This window comes from Mugil cephalus, chromosome 1 (assembly GCF_022458985.1).
Source record: "Mugil cephalus isolate CIBA_MC_2020 chromosome 1, CIBA_Mcephalus_1.1, whole genome shotgun sequence".
Lineage (NCBI taxonomy): Eukaryota > Metazoa > Chordata > Actinopteri > Mugiliformes > Mugilidae > Mugil > Mugil cephalus.
The window spans coordinates 7,076,860-7,092,004 of record NC_061770.1 but is presented as its reverse complement, the minus strand read 5'-3'; the positions used below and the strand labels follow the sequence as shown (position 1 = coordinate 7,092,004).

Genomic DNA, 15,145 nt, shown 5'->3' with positions numbered 1-15,145 from the left:
GTAACTGTCCCCTATGACTGATCCCTATATGGATACATGTGTGTGTTACCAACATTACTGTTGTGGCTGCTGGCTAAATTATTAGAGGTAGCTTTAAAGTTAGTTTATTTTGTTGCAAAATTCTGTATAATTACTAATATAATAAATTAGGAATAAATATATTTAAACACCAGATCACAGAAGCATGGAGGTAGCAAGTGTTTGAAAAGATAAATGGATGTGGAATAAACGTGGACAGCAGCGTAAAAACGTAAGTGTGGACACTGAACTTAAACTACACATTGAAACGCTGATCTTTTAATGTAAAATCTTTTCAAGACTGAAAAGTTACTGACATTGAAATATGTCAGATACCACATTTGTGTATAGGTGTTTGTGTTCAGACTGACCAGAGAATTTTTACTTTTTATATTCAGCTTTTTCTGAGAAAAAGATACATTTGTCGCAAATCAGGTGGGTGACAGGGACAGATGTCGTCTATTTTCAAATGGTAATTAGTTTGCGTTGCCACTAGATGAACTGTTGTTGGCAGTACGCTCAGGGAATGATGTACCCCGCTGGCCTGCGGCGATGCTTGTTTCCGTCCTTCTGCTCGTCGGTCGCTTTGGTCATGTGCGGCACGGGTTTATGTCGTCCACAAGTGGTGCCTGCGGGAACAAAAGGAGACTGATTCAGAGCGATCGCTGCGGTGGCCGTGCCCTCCTTCTATTCTTCAGCTTGTCTGCTGGCACTTCTCTCTCACGGCTCTCAGACATATGACCCTTTTGAGTCTTAATTGAAAGTGTCTCAAGGCAGAAAAGGTCAAAGCTGTAGGGACTACAGCACTATATATGTCAGTGACCTGTTAAATGTAGCTCAAAATACCATTTAGGTTTGCATCATTTATGAAGTACAATGAAAAGGCTTTCGTTTTGCTTCTGAGTACATCACACAGCGTGTGATAAAGTTTGTCTCAGATCATCCTCCGCGGTGTCGCAGTGAGAAAAAGGGAAGCAATGTCCACTAGGGGGAGTTATCAGAGTGTCTTGTATCCCAAACACTACATGCATGTTCATTTTCTGTCCTTGGTTTTTCTACAGATCAATGTCCTTCAAGCGAAAAAGAAGTTTGAGATCCTAGACGCTGTAAGTCATTTAATACGTTTTAATAAAGCATAAAAGTATAACATTTTCCACACGTACAATTTGACTTTTCTTTTCTGTATTTTTTGCACCTGTTCCATACAGATGCTGTCATTCATGCACGCCCAGTACTCGCTGTTCCAGCAGGGCTACAACCTGCTGGATGAGATCGACCCGTACATGAAGAAACTGGCTGCTGAGGTGAGCAAAGCTTCTTCATCAGCATCACCGCCACCAGCCAGGCTCCGTCCTCCCCTCAGTCCGTTTCTGTCTGAATTCAGTTTGTTTAAATTTGTGCTTGATTATTGAAACATTAGATATTTTACTTCTATTTCCCTTTGAGAAGCTTTTGCTTTACAGTAGCTGCACGTGTTAACAGTTATCATGAAGCAGCTTATTTGTCGCAGTGGGTCGAGAACCGAATCAATGCTTCATTACAAAACACTGACCCAACATGTGATTGCAATCTGTGTTTGCTTGTGTTCCAGTCAGCGGCTCTGATTCACTCCAGCTCTGCAATGTTTACTGTTTACCAGCCTGAGTTAGTGTTATTTCACTGCAGCGTGTATACAGAGGGTACTTCTGACTGATGCGACTCCTTTTTTTGTCTCTGTGAACTGACCTTTAGCTCGATCAGCTGGTGATTGATTCAGCCATGGAGAAGAGGGAAATGGAGCACAAACATGCAACCATTCAGCAGAGGGTGAGTCCCCATTATTCATAAGGGTGTCTGAATAAAATTTGAACGTAGTCATTTATACAGGTTTGCTTAAGTTACCTCAGAAATGGCTAAGAGTGTGTGCGGTAAAAGGGTTTAAATTTGATTTATATACATCTTATTCCGTAATGATGGTTGCAGCCAGTCTGTGATCTGTTGGCTGTTAAAAGTGTGTTTGTTGTGACAGTGGATTGTGCTGCAGGAGGCTTTGTGTTGGTGGAGTTTGGGTTAGCAGCGTCAGACTTGTAGCGAATAAATACTGTTTGATTGGTAATACATCACAGTGGGTGCAACATTACTGGCAGTGCCAGATTTAACTAGTTTAAGTTAAGTTTTATAAATTAATTAATTGAAGGAGAAATTATGTTTATTTGTGTCTTTGGACTTTTGTGGTTTTGTTTGTATAGTTGCAGATACAAGACAATACATAAAAGTGTAGCAGTTACTACTGCACATGGACACTGTTATTCAACTTATATTTGAAATAAAAATCAGAACAGATTGGTCTGATCAGAAGGAACTGTCAGATTGAGGTGGGTGGTGTAAACATTTGATAATCTGTTCTCTAGGAAAATATTACTGGAATGCCAAATAACCACTTATAAACTCATGATTTCTCTCTGGATGGAACAAGTAAATTTTCTCTGTGCTACTGCACCGTGTGGGGTTAATGCCAGATGTCATGACAGGCAGAAACATGGAGGTAGTAAAACAACGTACTCTTCAAGCAAAAAAAAAGAAGAAATATGGAATAAATGTTTTTCAATCCATTCACTAGATATCAGGCTGTTATCCGAGTCCTGGTCACATACATTTAATATCACTATGAACTGTTCCCATACAGGTGACTGCAACTATTCCATTTTTTTTCAGTGGTGTAAATGGATGTCAGACATTACCTCTGGTTTGAGGTTACGCCTATGAAATGTGACTGTTCAGTCGGCTGGTACGTTGCTGTCGAGCTGTTCTGAGCCGCCAGGGTGTGAATGTGCTCACATCACACCTCTCAGATCCAGTCTGCCACTTGGTCCAGTGCGTCTGTTGTGACTGGGGAGGGATTAGACCTGGGCAGCTGGGAAGTGTTTGATTAATCTCCCTAACAAAGTGCAGGCATTGATTTAAGCATTAATTCAGGTGGAATTAAGTGTTTTAAGAGATATTAATCCCACTGTTGTCTGCTGTAGATGGAAACAGTCAGCATATGTATGTACTGATGAATATGCAGGAGGCTTTAGGGCGTTTTAGTCCAGTGAAGTGCTGACGCTACGGTCTGTTTAGTGTTAGCAGAGTGGCTCTGTGAATGGCTTATCCAGAATGAAATATCTCAGCAGCTATGGTTAACTGTGCTAATACACACTTACACACTTTACTTACATTCATCCTTCTGGCTTCAGTTGTCCACTGACTGTATCTCTGTTGCCCCTGTGAGGTCTGTGTTTTTAGTGGGATATTTCATATGTTAGTTGGAAATTTCCTATAACCACCGGCAAACCTTCCTCAGAATTTATTATCAGGTTTCATTTCATCACCATAAACTTCTGCAACCTCCAGCGAGGGTCATGTGAGTGATGACGAGAGCCACAGGTGTCAGCGAGCTAGTTTTAATTAGCTTCGCTAACTGACCTTGTTGTACTGAAAATAAAAATGGGATACAATTCAGACGAACCTAACAAAACACAATTTAGTAACAATTTTTTTTGTTTGTTTGTTTTTTGTTTTGAGGTTTGACAAAATTGGCAAACTAGCCTCCATCATGAATGTGGCCTGAAAGGCAGCAGATTGTCAACGTACAACACATTGACATGTTAATAGACAAACCTCACTTTCTTAAAGTAAATAGAGCCTTTTCTGAGTTTCTTGGTGTCAGTTATCAATAATAATAATGATGAATAATGGTAATATCATACCAATCCACAGTCTACAGCCTTCCTAGATACATCAGGATGCTAAAACACTCACGGTAGCAATGCTAACATGCTGGTGATTAGCAGGGTCAAAGCTAATGGTGTGGAATTAAACCAATAGAGTGAACACTGCAGTGTGTTAGCATGGTAAAATTAGCAATGAACATAAACTACAGCTGATGGTAATCCCGATAAATGCACAGCTGTTTGGTAATAAACAAAGTAAACAGATGAAGTTAAAGCCGTTAGCTGGAGTCAGAGGATTACCAACGTTTCCTCAGAGGACCATGGATGTCTGTTGTTTTTTTTTGTTTTTAATTTTATTTTGTGGTTATCATTTCAATTGTGAATTGGTTCATGGTGGACCACAAAATACAATCCCTTGGTAGTGCAGAAGTAAAACTCAGTGACTCACCAAGTCTGCATTTTAGCTACCAAACATCAGATTTTAGCATCTATCTTAAATCACCAGCAAGTACCAAGCGTAACCGTATTTCCTGTTGTTCAAACAGCACAACCCATAAATACAGGGTGCTCTCCCTGCCTCCATCTTTAATAATTCAGAAAGCCTTATCTTCAGCCGGGCTGGGCCCGTGTCTAGCTCCCCTGTACCCCAGGATCAGTGACCATCTGTCAGACAGCTCCAGCCTCCGGGCGCTGTGGTGTGTGCTGTGGAGAGACCCGCAGGGAAGGGCTGGGTCACATGTGGGGCCAGTTATTGATCTGTTTTTGCCAGAACTTTTAGACACTAAGCTTCATACAACATCCATCACCAAGGGACATGCAGTGGCAAATCAACAAGGGAACACACTGAGGCCATTTTTAATGAAAGATTGTGTTGTGAGCTGTTTTTTTCCCCCCTCTTGCTGAAGTGTGATGTGTGGAGCCATCAAGGAGGATAAGAAGAGAAGTGCACTGGTCTTGAGAGATTATTGTATTATCCTTGTTTAAACCAGACAGAGGCTCTAATGCTCTCTTCTGTTTTCTTCTGTTTTTCTGTTCCCCATGCCACCCCCTCCTCAAAGACCCTCATGCAGGTGAGTACACCTCCATTTGTTTTCCTGTATTCTCTTTTTTTTTTACTGTAGTTTTGTGTGTGAGGAGGTTACTGTGTAGCCCACAGTGTTTGCAGGGAACATTACCAAACCCCTTTGAAATTTTTGTAGTTGGACTCCAGAAGCCTTGGGGGCAAGCTGAAGTGCATCCTGAATCATTTATACAAAACAATTAGAAACTTAGTTTGGATGGCCTATATACGCTAGATACTGTCTGTTACATCAGCCGTCCTAAAATAGGTAACCCTCTTTACCACAGAACGTGCTTTTCCTGCATAAAATTAAGCCAGTGAGCTTGTCTATTTTTACCTTCTTATACTTTATCACTGTTATTTCACTTTATGTCTTATAATTAAAAAGTCATATTTCTGAAGCTGAAATATGTAATTACAGATTTGACAAATTAGATTTATTCGTGCACACAAGTTATTTTATTTATGTATTTTTTTTTTTTTTTTTTTTTCATTTTTTAGCCAATTTTAGAACAGTACGGACTCTTTTTCTTTGCTCCCTTTTCCTCCTCATCCCGTTCAGTGTGTCCAATAAGCCTTGTGTAAATTTACACAGGACAAAGGGGCAGCCTTTGCTTAGCGCAAGCAAAAACCAGGAGAGCAGAAAGGGAGTTAAAGTGCTCCGACCGTGCTGGCAGGGAAAGCAACTAAATGCCAGGGCCATTCATTTTTAACCGCGGGTTTAATGGAGAAGTCCTGTCCAATGGCAATGGCTCTGTCTGCTTCTCTGTGTTTCTGTGTTTACAGTGGCAGCACAGCACTACCTACTGCCTCTGTGCATTGCTGTTTTGTTTTGTCTTTTGATCATTTTCATGCTAAAAATTTCCTCAGAAGTTGTTTGTCCTCTTTGTTTAAATATCCCTCTCCTTCAGGAGTGAAAGTGGATGAGCGAAAATAGGTCTTAACACGTTTACTAATTAACACATGCTGTTTCAGCCCTCCAGCCTTCATTAGATCGACTGAAGGGCCGAAACATCAAACTCAGCACAGCTCATTAGAGGAGTCATAGGGAGTCATGTTTCCAAGGGTTTGTTTCCAGAAAAGTAAAAATGGTTTTGTGAGGGATTTGGGTAATTTCTTCACATGTGCTCCTGAAGACTGTGGCTAACTTGGGTCTGTCTGATCATCACTGTTTGATGTCGCTGTGTTGTGGTAGTTTCCATCACTTTGACACAAGCAATCAGTTACAGGACACCGCGGACTCGTGCTCGCTGTCTTTTGTGATCGGTGGTTCAAGGTGGGATCCTGCTTGAACAGACGTTCTGTGTCTTTGTGGTGAAGTGGAGCGGGCAGGTTGAGGATTAGATGTAGGAGGCAGAGCAGATGCCGGGCAGGTACTGTCCGTGCGCCTCAAAGCCGGACTGAAACAGGTGAAAGCTGTCTCGCTGTAGTAATAATGAGACACAGAAGGAACCCGCAGACCATAAACGAAGCAGACTGAGTAATCACTGCGACCAACTGGACTCTCCGTTTGGAGCCCTGCAGCATGGCCTGTGGCAGCAGGTGAATGAAGCATCGGGGCGTTTTGTCTGCATCATGGGGCTGTTTTTATTTTTGCCTGCCTGCGGCCCCACAACAGTTTACTTATTTGCTCGAAACATTTGCAGGTCTGCCTCTTGTTCAATTATTCACCGATATTCAGTTTCTGTCCGTGTGACGTTGCCGCATTAAAAATAGATGATCTTTGTTGTGGGCTTGGGAGATTGCAGGGTACCACCCAGTGCACATCTTGTTCAGCGTTTCTGCTCATCTGTCTGATCTGCCTCATTCAAGGCAGATAGGATCAAGGTAAGCTGAAATTGCAACTTTTTTTTTTACAGATTTATTAGTTGCATTGCAACGACTAACGCTGCTGTCGTTGTCGAGTCACTCGAGCCTTCGGTCGTATCTGTTGGTGATCTTGGCCGTCTGCCAGATAGATTCCCAGTGGGTCAGTGTGGGGCTGAAACTCCCACCTACTTCAGTAAGGGAGGTGTGTTTAGGGAGTTGTAAATCTGAGACAAACTCAGGGCTGAAGCGTCAAAGCAGCCCGTCTGTTTTTGGGTCAAGGGCTGCTCCAGTACCATGAGTCCACTATGTCTCTACAGCACCCAGCCATGGACTCATTGGCAGCTGTATGGTAATTCGCTGTAATCCCGAGGCTCACGGGGCGGCAGGCAGGTGGCTGGAGTGGAGGGCACACATGTCAGTGTTGGAATCGCGCTCTTCGGTGCTGCAGCACAGCGTTCGCTGCAAGAGCTCCGAGACTGGAGACTGACATGTTTCTACTCTGAGTTTTGAGTTTTTTCTTCTTCTTTTTTTCTTGTTTTTGAGTTGCTACTGGAACACAGTAAGCGTTTGAAAATGAAGATCTTTTGCCAGTGGGACCACAGTTCGGTGGGTGGATTTGCATTATTCATTGTACATGCTCAACTTTATTTTTACCTAGCCTGTCACTGTCTCTTCCTAGGTCAAAGAGTGTGTTGGTCTGTTGTTACTTTTTCTCAGCAGTCTCTCAGATAATTTTCATTTTTATTTGTGTTTTTGTGTCACACCTGCGTTGATTTATTTTTATTTTTCATGGATAAGTCACTGACGTGCTGGCTGAACAGTGATTGGATACAACAAATGGTGCTTTTAGTGTGAAATCGTTTTCGTCTCACGTCGTGGATTTTAATCTCTGGGGAAAATTCTCTACAGGAACATAGTCAGAAACATGTATCACCTCCCGCATTTTAAGGATCAGTGATGTGTTTCTCCTTCTCTCTCCTTCATGATGCTCAGTGACGTATGTATATATATATTTTAAATAGATGCACACATGTGTATACACATTTTGAATAATTCATGCAATATTAGTATAATAACTTCATATTTCCTTAATTGCAATTTATTCGTCTTCGTCATTTGCTTGTTTGGTTATGAAACTTCTTTATAAATGGTTTATTTTGAATTACTCTTCTCTTTTCTTAGCATATTAAAATAGTTTTGTTCTTGCATTGGTTGCCTGACTGTGTAGTGGATTGGTTGCACCACACAGTCCGTATTTAGTGTAAAAATGTTTTGTCTCGTATTGTGATTTTAATGCCTGATTAAGGCTCTCGACTGAAACGCTGCCTCCAGGAATTCAACCTTTATCTTTATATGTACACGGGTTAAAATGGTGACACGCACTAAGGCGTTCTATTATTCAAACAAGCAGGAAGAAGTTAGTGGTGTGCTGGGAGCTGCTGTGAGTACATACACACTGTTATGAAACAGTAGTTGGAGGTTGTTTTTAAATGGGTCACGCCAGCAGAGACATTCATAAATTCTCTGCATGTTAGCGGGAAACAGCTAGAATTTGCTCTGGTGGGAAGGCCGTGTACCATTTTCAGCTGGCTAGCGTTAGAGTGCCAAGTGTCACGCTGTAAGTCATAAAGAGGTTAGAGGTCAATTTTAAATGAATCGTTCTAGGTTTATGTAATAATGTGCGTCACACTCACATCTGTTGAGTTATGAAATGCCCCAGTGTGCCACACAGGAAGATGGTATGCCACTTCTATGCATACATGGACTCACACGTGATCGTTTCTACACGATCGCACAATTTATGTTGATCTGGCTGGTTTATGGACTGAATGCTGCTGTCGTTCCATGAAGATCTCACATGCCGTCTCTTCACTGCAGACGAAATGTTTAGCGTAGCGTTTGATCATCACAAGGTTAGATAAACATCCTGGGAAATAACCAGCAGTCCTCCGATTTCCAGCCAGGATTAAATTCGCCTCGCTCTTTCTTCTCCTCCAGGACTTTGCATATGACGACTCTAAGGTGGAGTTCAACGTGGATGCTCCCAATGGTGTGGTGATGGAGGGCTACTTGTTCAAGAGGGCCAGTAATGCTTTTAAAACCTGGAACAGGTAACTACTATAGCTCTATAACTCTGTTTTTTACATTATACATAGGGAATTTATGATGGGATGTGTCAGTAATGTTTGCCATGAAAACAGAATTAGCGGTTTACTGTATTTCTAACATTACACAGTAATGTGGAACTGCGCAGGAAATTAAGTCTACATACAGTATAAACATATACTATAAATTGTTCATTTAATTCTTATTTGTAGCAATTTAAGTTAGTTCATGAGAATAAAGCCAAAACAAATGCGTTAAATGAGTTCAACCAACTTTGAAATTAAGACAGTTACTAAGCAGTAAACGCTTAAATATCATAGTCCTATGTTGTCTTAAATCTTCATGTACATTATCCACCATAAAGCTGTAAGTAAGGTGTTGTAGCATTGTAGCTTATTGTATTGTAAGATATTGTAACGTGCATAAAACCTTGTACTCCTTCTCAAAAGTATATTGCATACATTGCAGAGACTAATAGTTCAGCAAGCTAATGACTTATTGTAGGAAATACAAAGGGAAAGAGAAATATCAACTTTTTTCAGACACATTATAAGAGAAAAAAAAAGTATCTATGCAGTACAACTCGTGATAGTTGTCTTTACATCCACTGGTACACTTCAAACAGAAGCTGCTAACAGCTGATTCAGTCACCGTGTAAACCAACATAAGCAACAAATACAGGATGAAGTGGAAACCTCTGCACAATGTCACGCTATAACTGCATTGAAATATATACTATGTAAAATCTCAATAGGATAGCAAGTGAGTGTTTCATCTTTGTGCACCGACCCTTTTGAGGGATATCTCATCATGTTTTATTTATCTCCCCCTCTCTAGACGGTGGTTCTCCATACAGAACAGTCAGCTGGTCTATCAGAAGAAGCTCAAGGCAAGTCCATATATCTTCCAGCTACCAGCCTTCCCCTGGGGGTAACGTGGGCTCTTTGTGGTTAAGTGCAGCTTGGAGTTCTTTACCTTGATCTTCACTGCAATCTATCATTGCTCACCAACCGAGTCAACAGATTTCAGATGATATCGATGTGCGGTGTGGCTTTCAGGTTATTTTTCTGCTTGACAACGGTGTGTAAATATGTAATGATCTGGTACGCCTAGGCTTCTATCTGCCTGGAAAAATGTTTTATCAGAGAGAGAGACAGCTGTTTTCTGCTCATGTTGTGTAGTTAGCTGTTAAGGGTTGTTTTTGTGTTGGCAGGATTCTCTGACGGTGGTGGTGGAGGACCTCAGACTATGCTCTGTTAAACCATGTGAGGACATTGAGAGGAGGTTCTGCTTTGAGGTCGTCTCCCCCTCCAAGTAAGGCCCACTCAGCCACACTAACATCGTTTACATAAGAATGCCAGTGTCAATCGTTTGTTCCGTTTTGGTCTCTTTGATTGTCATGGACCTTCGTGGAGCACACTGACTTTAACTATCCCCTGACTCTTCCTATAGCAGCATCACAAAGTTAAAATGTATCTCGTGCTTTGGTTTATTTCTAAATACCTGCAAACTATCCACAGTATATGGGCTTTCAGTTAAGAGCAATTTAGCACATGATAGCTGTGCTTTTATGTTAGCATGTTTCGTTAGCATTGCAAAGTTGAGGTATGATTAGTTCTTAACAGTAATTGGTAACATAGATGTAATGACTCTTTTTCTTAAGCAAAATGTAAACGGTGGCTGTAGCTCTTCTGTGAGTTTAGTGCTATTTTGTGAGTATACGCAATTAATTCAGCTAAACCAATAGCAGTTTAGCAAATATTAGCATTCTAACATAGTAAACTGAAAAAATGGACACCGTAGACATTACAATATATATTAAACATTAGCATGCTATGTTTATTGTCCTTGTTAGCAAGTTCATGTTAGCATTGTAAAAAAGTGCACTTTCATCATGTTTCATTAATCTGTTTAATTGAACAAATATATTGTCATTGCATGGATGTTAGCAGGCTCATATTAGCATTAGCCACATGTAAACTCTTATTACTCTATCATGAAATGATAATTGCAGTACAGTAGATCTGTGGTTTGGTAATACTTCTTTATCCGTCTTACAGGAGCTGTATGCTTCAGGCTGAGTCTGAGAAGCTAAGACAAGCGTGGATTCAAGCAGTTCAAGCTAGCATTGCTTCAGCTTACAGAGAGAGCCCAGACACCTACTATATAGAGGTGAGTCATAAATACATTCCACGGTTTCTTAATGTCAAAAGCTTTTTTTTTTCCCATGTGTACAACAAATTAAGTGTAAAAACAACAATTCACCAAAAATACAAACAATTCTCCTGACCATAAGTCAAACACAACTCAAATCTACTTGTGATTTGTTCATTTTACATTGTGAACAGACAGATTCACGGAGGGAATTCCTACAGTCCTAATGCATGTTTCTTGTTTTTATTTTTAGCATCTGGACAGAACAGCCTCTCCATCCACCAGCAGCATCGACTCAGCCAGTGAGCCACGGGAGCGCAGTGCCCGAGGGGAGACCATCCTCCAACGCATCCAGTGTCTGCCGGGAAACGAGCAGTGCTGCGACTGTGGTCAGGCAGACCCTCGCTGGGCCTCAATCAACTTGGGCATCCTGCTGTGCATCGAGTGCTCCGGCATCCACAGGTACGGTTTATTACACTGCAGGATCTTCTGTGTCTCATTGTAAATTGATAAGTGAACAACTTTGCCAGTCTGCTGTAGATATTGATTACAGTTTCTACCTCATTCACTGTCTTTACTTCAGAAACAGGTTAACATTATCAAACTAAATTGGCAAGTTTGTTCACTTGATTCAAGAATGGAAACATTTTTCACTTCCACACCACCCCACAACTGTATGACATAAAATAAATAGAAATAACTCAGCTCATATTTGCACTTTAAATGATGTCTTATAAAAATGCAGGAATTAAGACTATATAAAGCAGGTTAAATGGTTGTCACACATACAAACCTTGCAGTTGAAATTAGATTACCTTCCACAATTTAAAAACTATTATAGAAGTGATGTTTTAAGGAAATAGCTTCTATTTCCTTCTTTGGATATTGCGTCTAAATATGTTAAGGATCTGAATGCCTCCTCCAGTCGTGCCATGTGCTGTGGGGCTGCTGGCTCTGAAGACAAGAAGAGGATCCAGTTGTCTCTTATTACTTTGGCTTAAGAGCTGCTAAAGACAGCGAGCACGTTCTGCCACACACACTGCCGAAGGATTAAAGTGCAGTACGTTGCTTATTGGATCAGTCGGGCTTTGATTGAGTTTTCATTGAGGAAGGAAAGCTAGTATAATTCAGTTCCTGGTGAACAGGATGCTGAATGAAACTGTCATTGTGCAGATAAGCACAGCCTCTCATTATCCACACCAGTGCATTGCAACCTTGTTCTGTTACATCACACAGTTGCGTCATTGATGTTCCCGGTGGGAAAAAAGCCCCCTTGGAGTTCTGTGTTCATTTTTAAATTGAGATTATTTCTGCTTACGTAATCACAAACCCCCGTTCCAGTGTGTGTTCCCACCTGTTGAATATTCATGCACTCTCTTTGGGCTCGTCTTCTCACAGTGAGATCAGACGTGGCCTCTTGTTCCAATGCACTTTCTTTCTAATGTGCTGCTGTTGCCTGGATACCAGACAGTGATTTGCATGACATTAGGAGCTGGGATAACACTCGCAGCTATTCAAACCAGGTCACCGCACAACAACATAGTGCATGACTCATTTGTTAAACTTCCTATTTTCATTTATTTGACTGGTTCACCATCTGCTAACTTACTGCCGTAACAAAGTTAAATTGTTCTGCTACAAATAGTTGGACCTTAGAACATCAACAACATATTTTGAATATATGTTTGTTTCTTGCAGGAGTCTTGGAGTTCACTGTTCGAAGGTGCGCTCGCTCACGCTGGACTCATGGGAGCCAGAATTATTAAAGGTACACTCTCAAAATATGAGCCACAGAAATGTTTTTGATGACCTGTGTGTGTGTGTTTTACATAGAACTTGATGGGAAGGTTGCTAGTATCATCTTATCTCTCTGTCAAACAAGAGGCCACATATAGAAGCTTGTCACTTAGCTGAGCATAAAGGCTGGAAACGAGGGGAAACAGCTAGCTTTGCTCTGGCTGAAGATCTACCAACCCACCAAACCCACCTTCGGACATTTCTAAAAGTGATGCTATCTGATATTATTAGAAGAAACTTATTTCTAAAATGCGGTACCTAAATTATTAGTTTTCACCAATAAGTAGGCAAGCACAGGCTTTAAACCGCTCTCAACAAGAGTTTAAATGAGCACTTTTCCCACAATGTCATGGCTGGTGTTTGAAGTTACAACCTTGATGTGAAGACTATTAAAGTTACACTTCTTATGTTTCCTCATAGTTAATGTGTGAGCTTGGAAACAGTGTCATCAACCACATCTATGAAGGCTCATACCAAGAACAAGGTCTGAAGAAACCACTGCCTTCCAGTTCAAGGTAGGAATTCCCAACCAGTATAGACAGTAAATCCTGTACATTAGTGTGAAGGCGTTAAAATCTGGAAAACACTCTGTTGTCCCGGGCAGGCAAGAAAAGGAGGCGTGGATTAAGGCAAAGTACGTAGAGAAGAAATTCCTCAAGAAACTAGGCTCCACAGAGATACTCATCAACGGAGAGAGGAAGTCGGAGCGGCGGTGGAGCGTGAAGAAGTGTCGGAGACACAACAGCGCCACCACGGTGCCGAAGACACGGAGAAGATACCGTCAAGAGCCTGGAAGCACCTCCCCTTCTACACTCTCCTCAGGTATATCCGATGATCTCTATCCGATGGTTTATGTGGTTCCTTTGTTTTCATATTATGACATTATGGACAATACAGTGTGATCTAACAGGTATCATTGACCTGTGTTTGTCTCACAGCAGCTGCTAAGTTCAGACGAGAATCTCTGTTCTGTCCTGATGAGCTGGACTCTCTGTTTTCCTACTTTGACACGGGATCTGGGCCTCGAAGTAAGCGACTCACTAGTTTGATACCTTTAACCACACAAGCACACTAATCTCATGTGGTCAAAATGTATAACTCCTTGGCATCAGCCTGAAAGTGACTAACGTGTCCATGTGGTGGCGTCTCCCGGTCCGGCAGGTCTGAGCAGTGATAGCGGTCTGGGAGGCAGCACCGACGGCAGCACAGACATCCTGGTGTTTGGCTCAGTGGTGAACAGCGTCACAGAGGAGGGTGAGTCCAGTGGACCAATGTTTTAACAGCTATCATCAGCTGCAGGAAGGGTTTATTTTGTGTATAACGTGTTGTGTGAGTTACGTATTCACGGTTATGTTGTCCTCAGAATGTGAGGTGTCCGAGGACTCGAGTGGCGAAGCGGAACTGGAGGTAGAGCCAGAGACGTCAGACCCAGAGGACACGAGGGACCTTCACCCTGGAGCGCTGCTCTACAAAGCGTCTAAAGCCCGCAACCTGCCGGTCATGGCTGAAGCGTTAGCTCATGGCGCTGATGTTAATTTGGTCAACGATGAGGACGAAGGAAAGACGCCCCTCATACAGGCTGTGATCGGGGTTCGTCATTTTTTTCTATTTTAAACTCCATTTGACCTCCAGAATATTTAGTCACCATTGCCAAGCTAATTAGTGTAACTGCTAACGTTATTTTAGGGCTCATTGATCGCCTGCGAGTTCCTGCTCCAGAACGCTGCTGACGTCAACCAAAGAGACGCGAGGGGGAGGGGTCCACTGTATCATGCCACAAGTCTGGGACACACAGGGTGAGTCATGAGGGGCAGTGGAGCTGTTTACTCCTCAGGTTACATTTGTTCCATTTGGAACCACTTCACACACTATTTACAAGTTGGTAAAAATCCCCCTTGTGGACGTGATGCTCAGCATGTCTGGTACAGTGGGACTCAGGACTCAGAACAGTACAGATTTTCTTAAGGTGCATTAGTAATCTAAGAGATTTTAATCCTCATAAGTAGTTTGGACTTGTACAAGTCTGTAATAGTCTAAGTTAAAGTTGCCACAATTGACACTTTAGCATTTTAGCTGTTTGCCTGCAGCTTTATTGATATGGGTCACTGTCATCACTCTCATAGTCGAACATTGCCTGCAGGAGGCATTTGCATTCAACAAAAAAGCTCTTATGCCCTACTGTTTATTAAATTCTCAGCTCTGAACAGCAGACAAACACAATTTAGCAGTTGAAGAGTCAGATATTTCCTCAGGTATGGGTAGATACCAAAAGCAGAGCTAAAAGTTAAAATAAACCCTCCATTCATGGTCTGGACAGGAACACAAGTGAAAACAAATTAAATCTGTACAGAACACAGAAATATAAATCATAATTGTTTCCTAATTTATTACAGTCCACTTTTCCCCCAATTTACAAATGTGCTGGCATGACCAAAGTGTTAAGGGACTTGTGGGTCAGAACTTTGTCATTTGCCCTTGAACATAAACATAAATTATTAAACTTCTGATT

General features: G+C 41.6%; 1 protein-coding gene across 11 annotated transcripts in view; it reads left to right on the top strand.

Annotated features, from left to right (window-relative positions):
* Nucleotides 1-15,145, top strand: part of LOC125007880 (arf-GAP with coiled-coil, ANK repeat and PH domain-containing protein 3-like) — a 59,745-nt gene that overhangs the window by 38,299 nt on the left and 6,301 nt on the right. For 4 of the 11 annotated variants that reach the window (XM_047584835.1, XM_047584774.1, XM_047584782.1 and 1 more), the window contains exons 7-22: nt 1,080-1,124; nt 1,227-1,322; nt 1,750-1,824; nt 4,769-4,780; nt 8,578-8,690; nt 9,523-9,574; nt 9,899-9,999; nt 10,746-10,857; nt 11,093-11,301; nt 12,538-12,607; nt 13,057-13,151; nt 13,241-13,458; nt 13,575-13,664; nt 13,789-13,890; nt 14,000-14,226; nt 14,323-14,432. In XM_047584835.1, coding sequence (XP_047440791.1) covers nt 1,080-1,124; nt 1,227-1,322; nt 1,750-1,824; nt 4,769-4,780; nt 8,578-8,690; nt 9,523-9,574; nt 9,899-9,999; nt 10,746-10,857; nt 11,093-11,301; nt 12,538-12,607; nt 13,057-13,151; nt 13,241-13,458; nt 13,575-13,664; nt 13,789-13,890; nt 14,000-14,226; nt 14,323-14,432 — 1,727 coding nt within the window. The remainder of the gene's footprint in view (nt 1-1,079; nt 1,125-1,226; nt 1,323-1,749; nt 1,825-4,768; nt 4,781-8,577; nt 8,691-9,522; nt 9,575-9,898; nt 10,000-10,745; nt 10,858-11,092; nt 11,302-12,537; nt 12,608-13,056; nt 13,152-13,240; nt 13,459-13,574; nt 13,665-13,788; nt 13,891-13,999; nt 14,227-14,322; nt 14,433-15,145) is intronic. The other 7 variants (XM_047584853.1, XM_047584800.1, XM_047584809.1 and 4 more) reach the window with 4 other exon arrangements.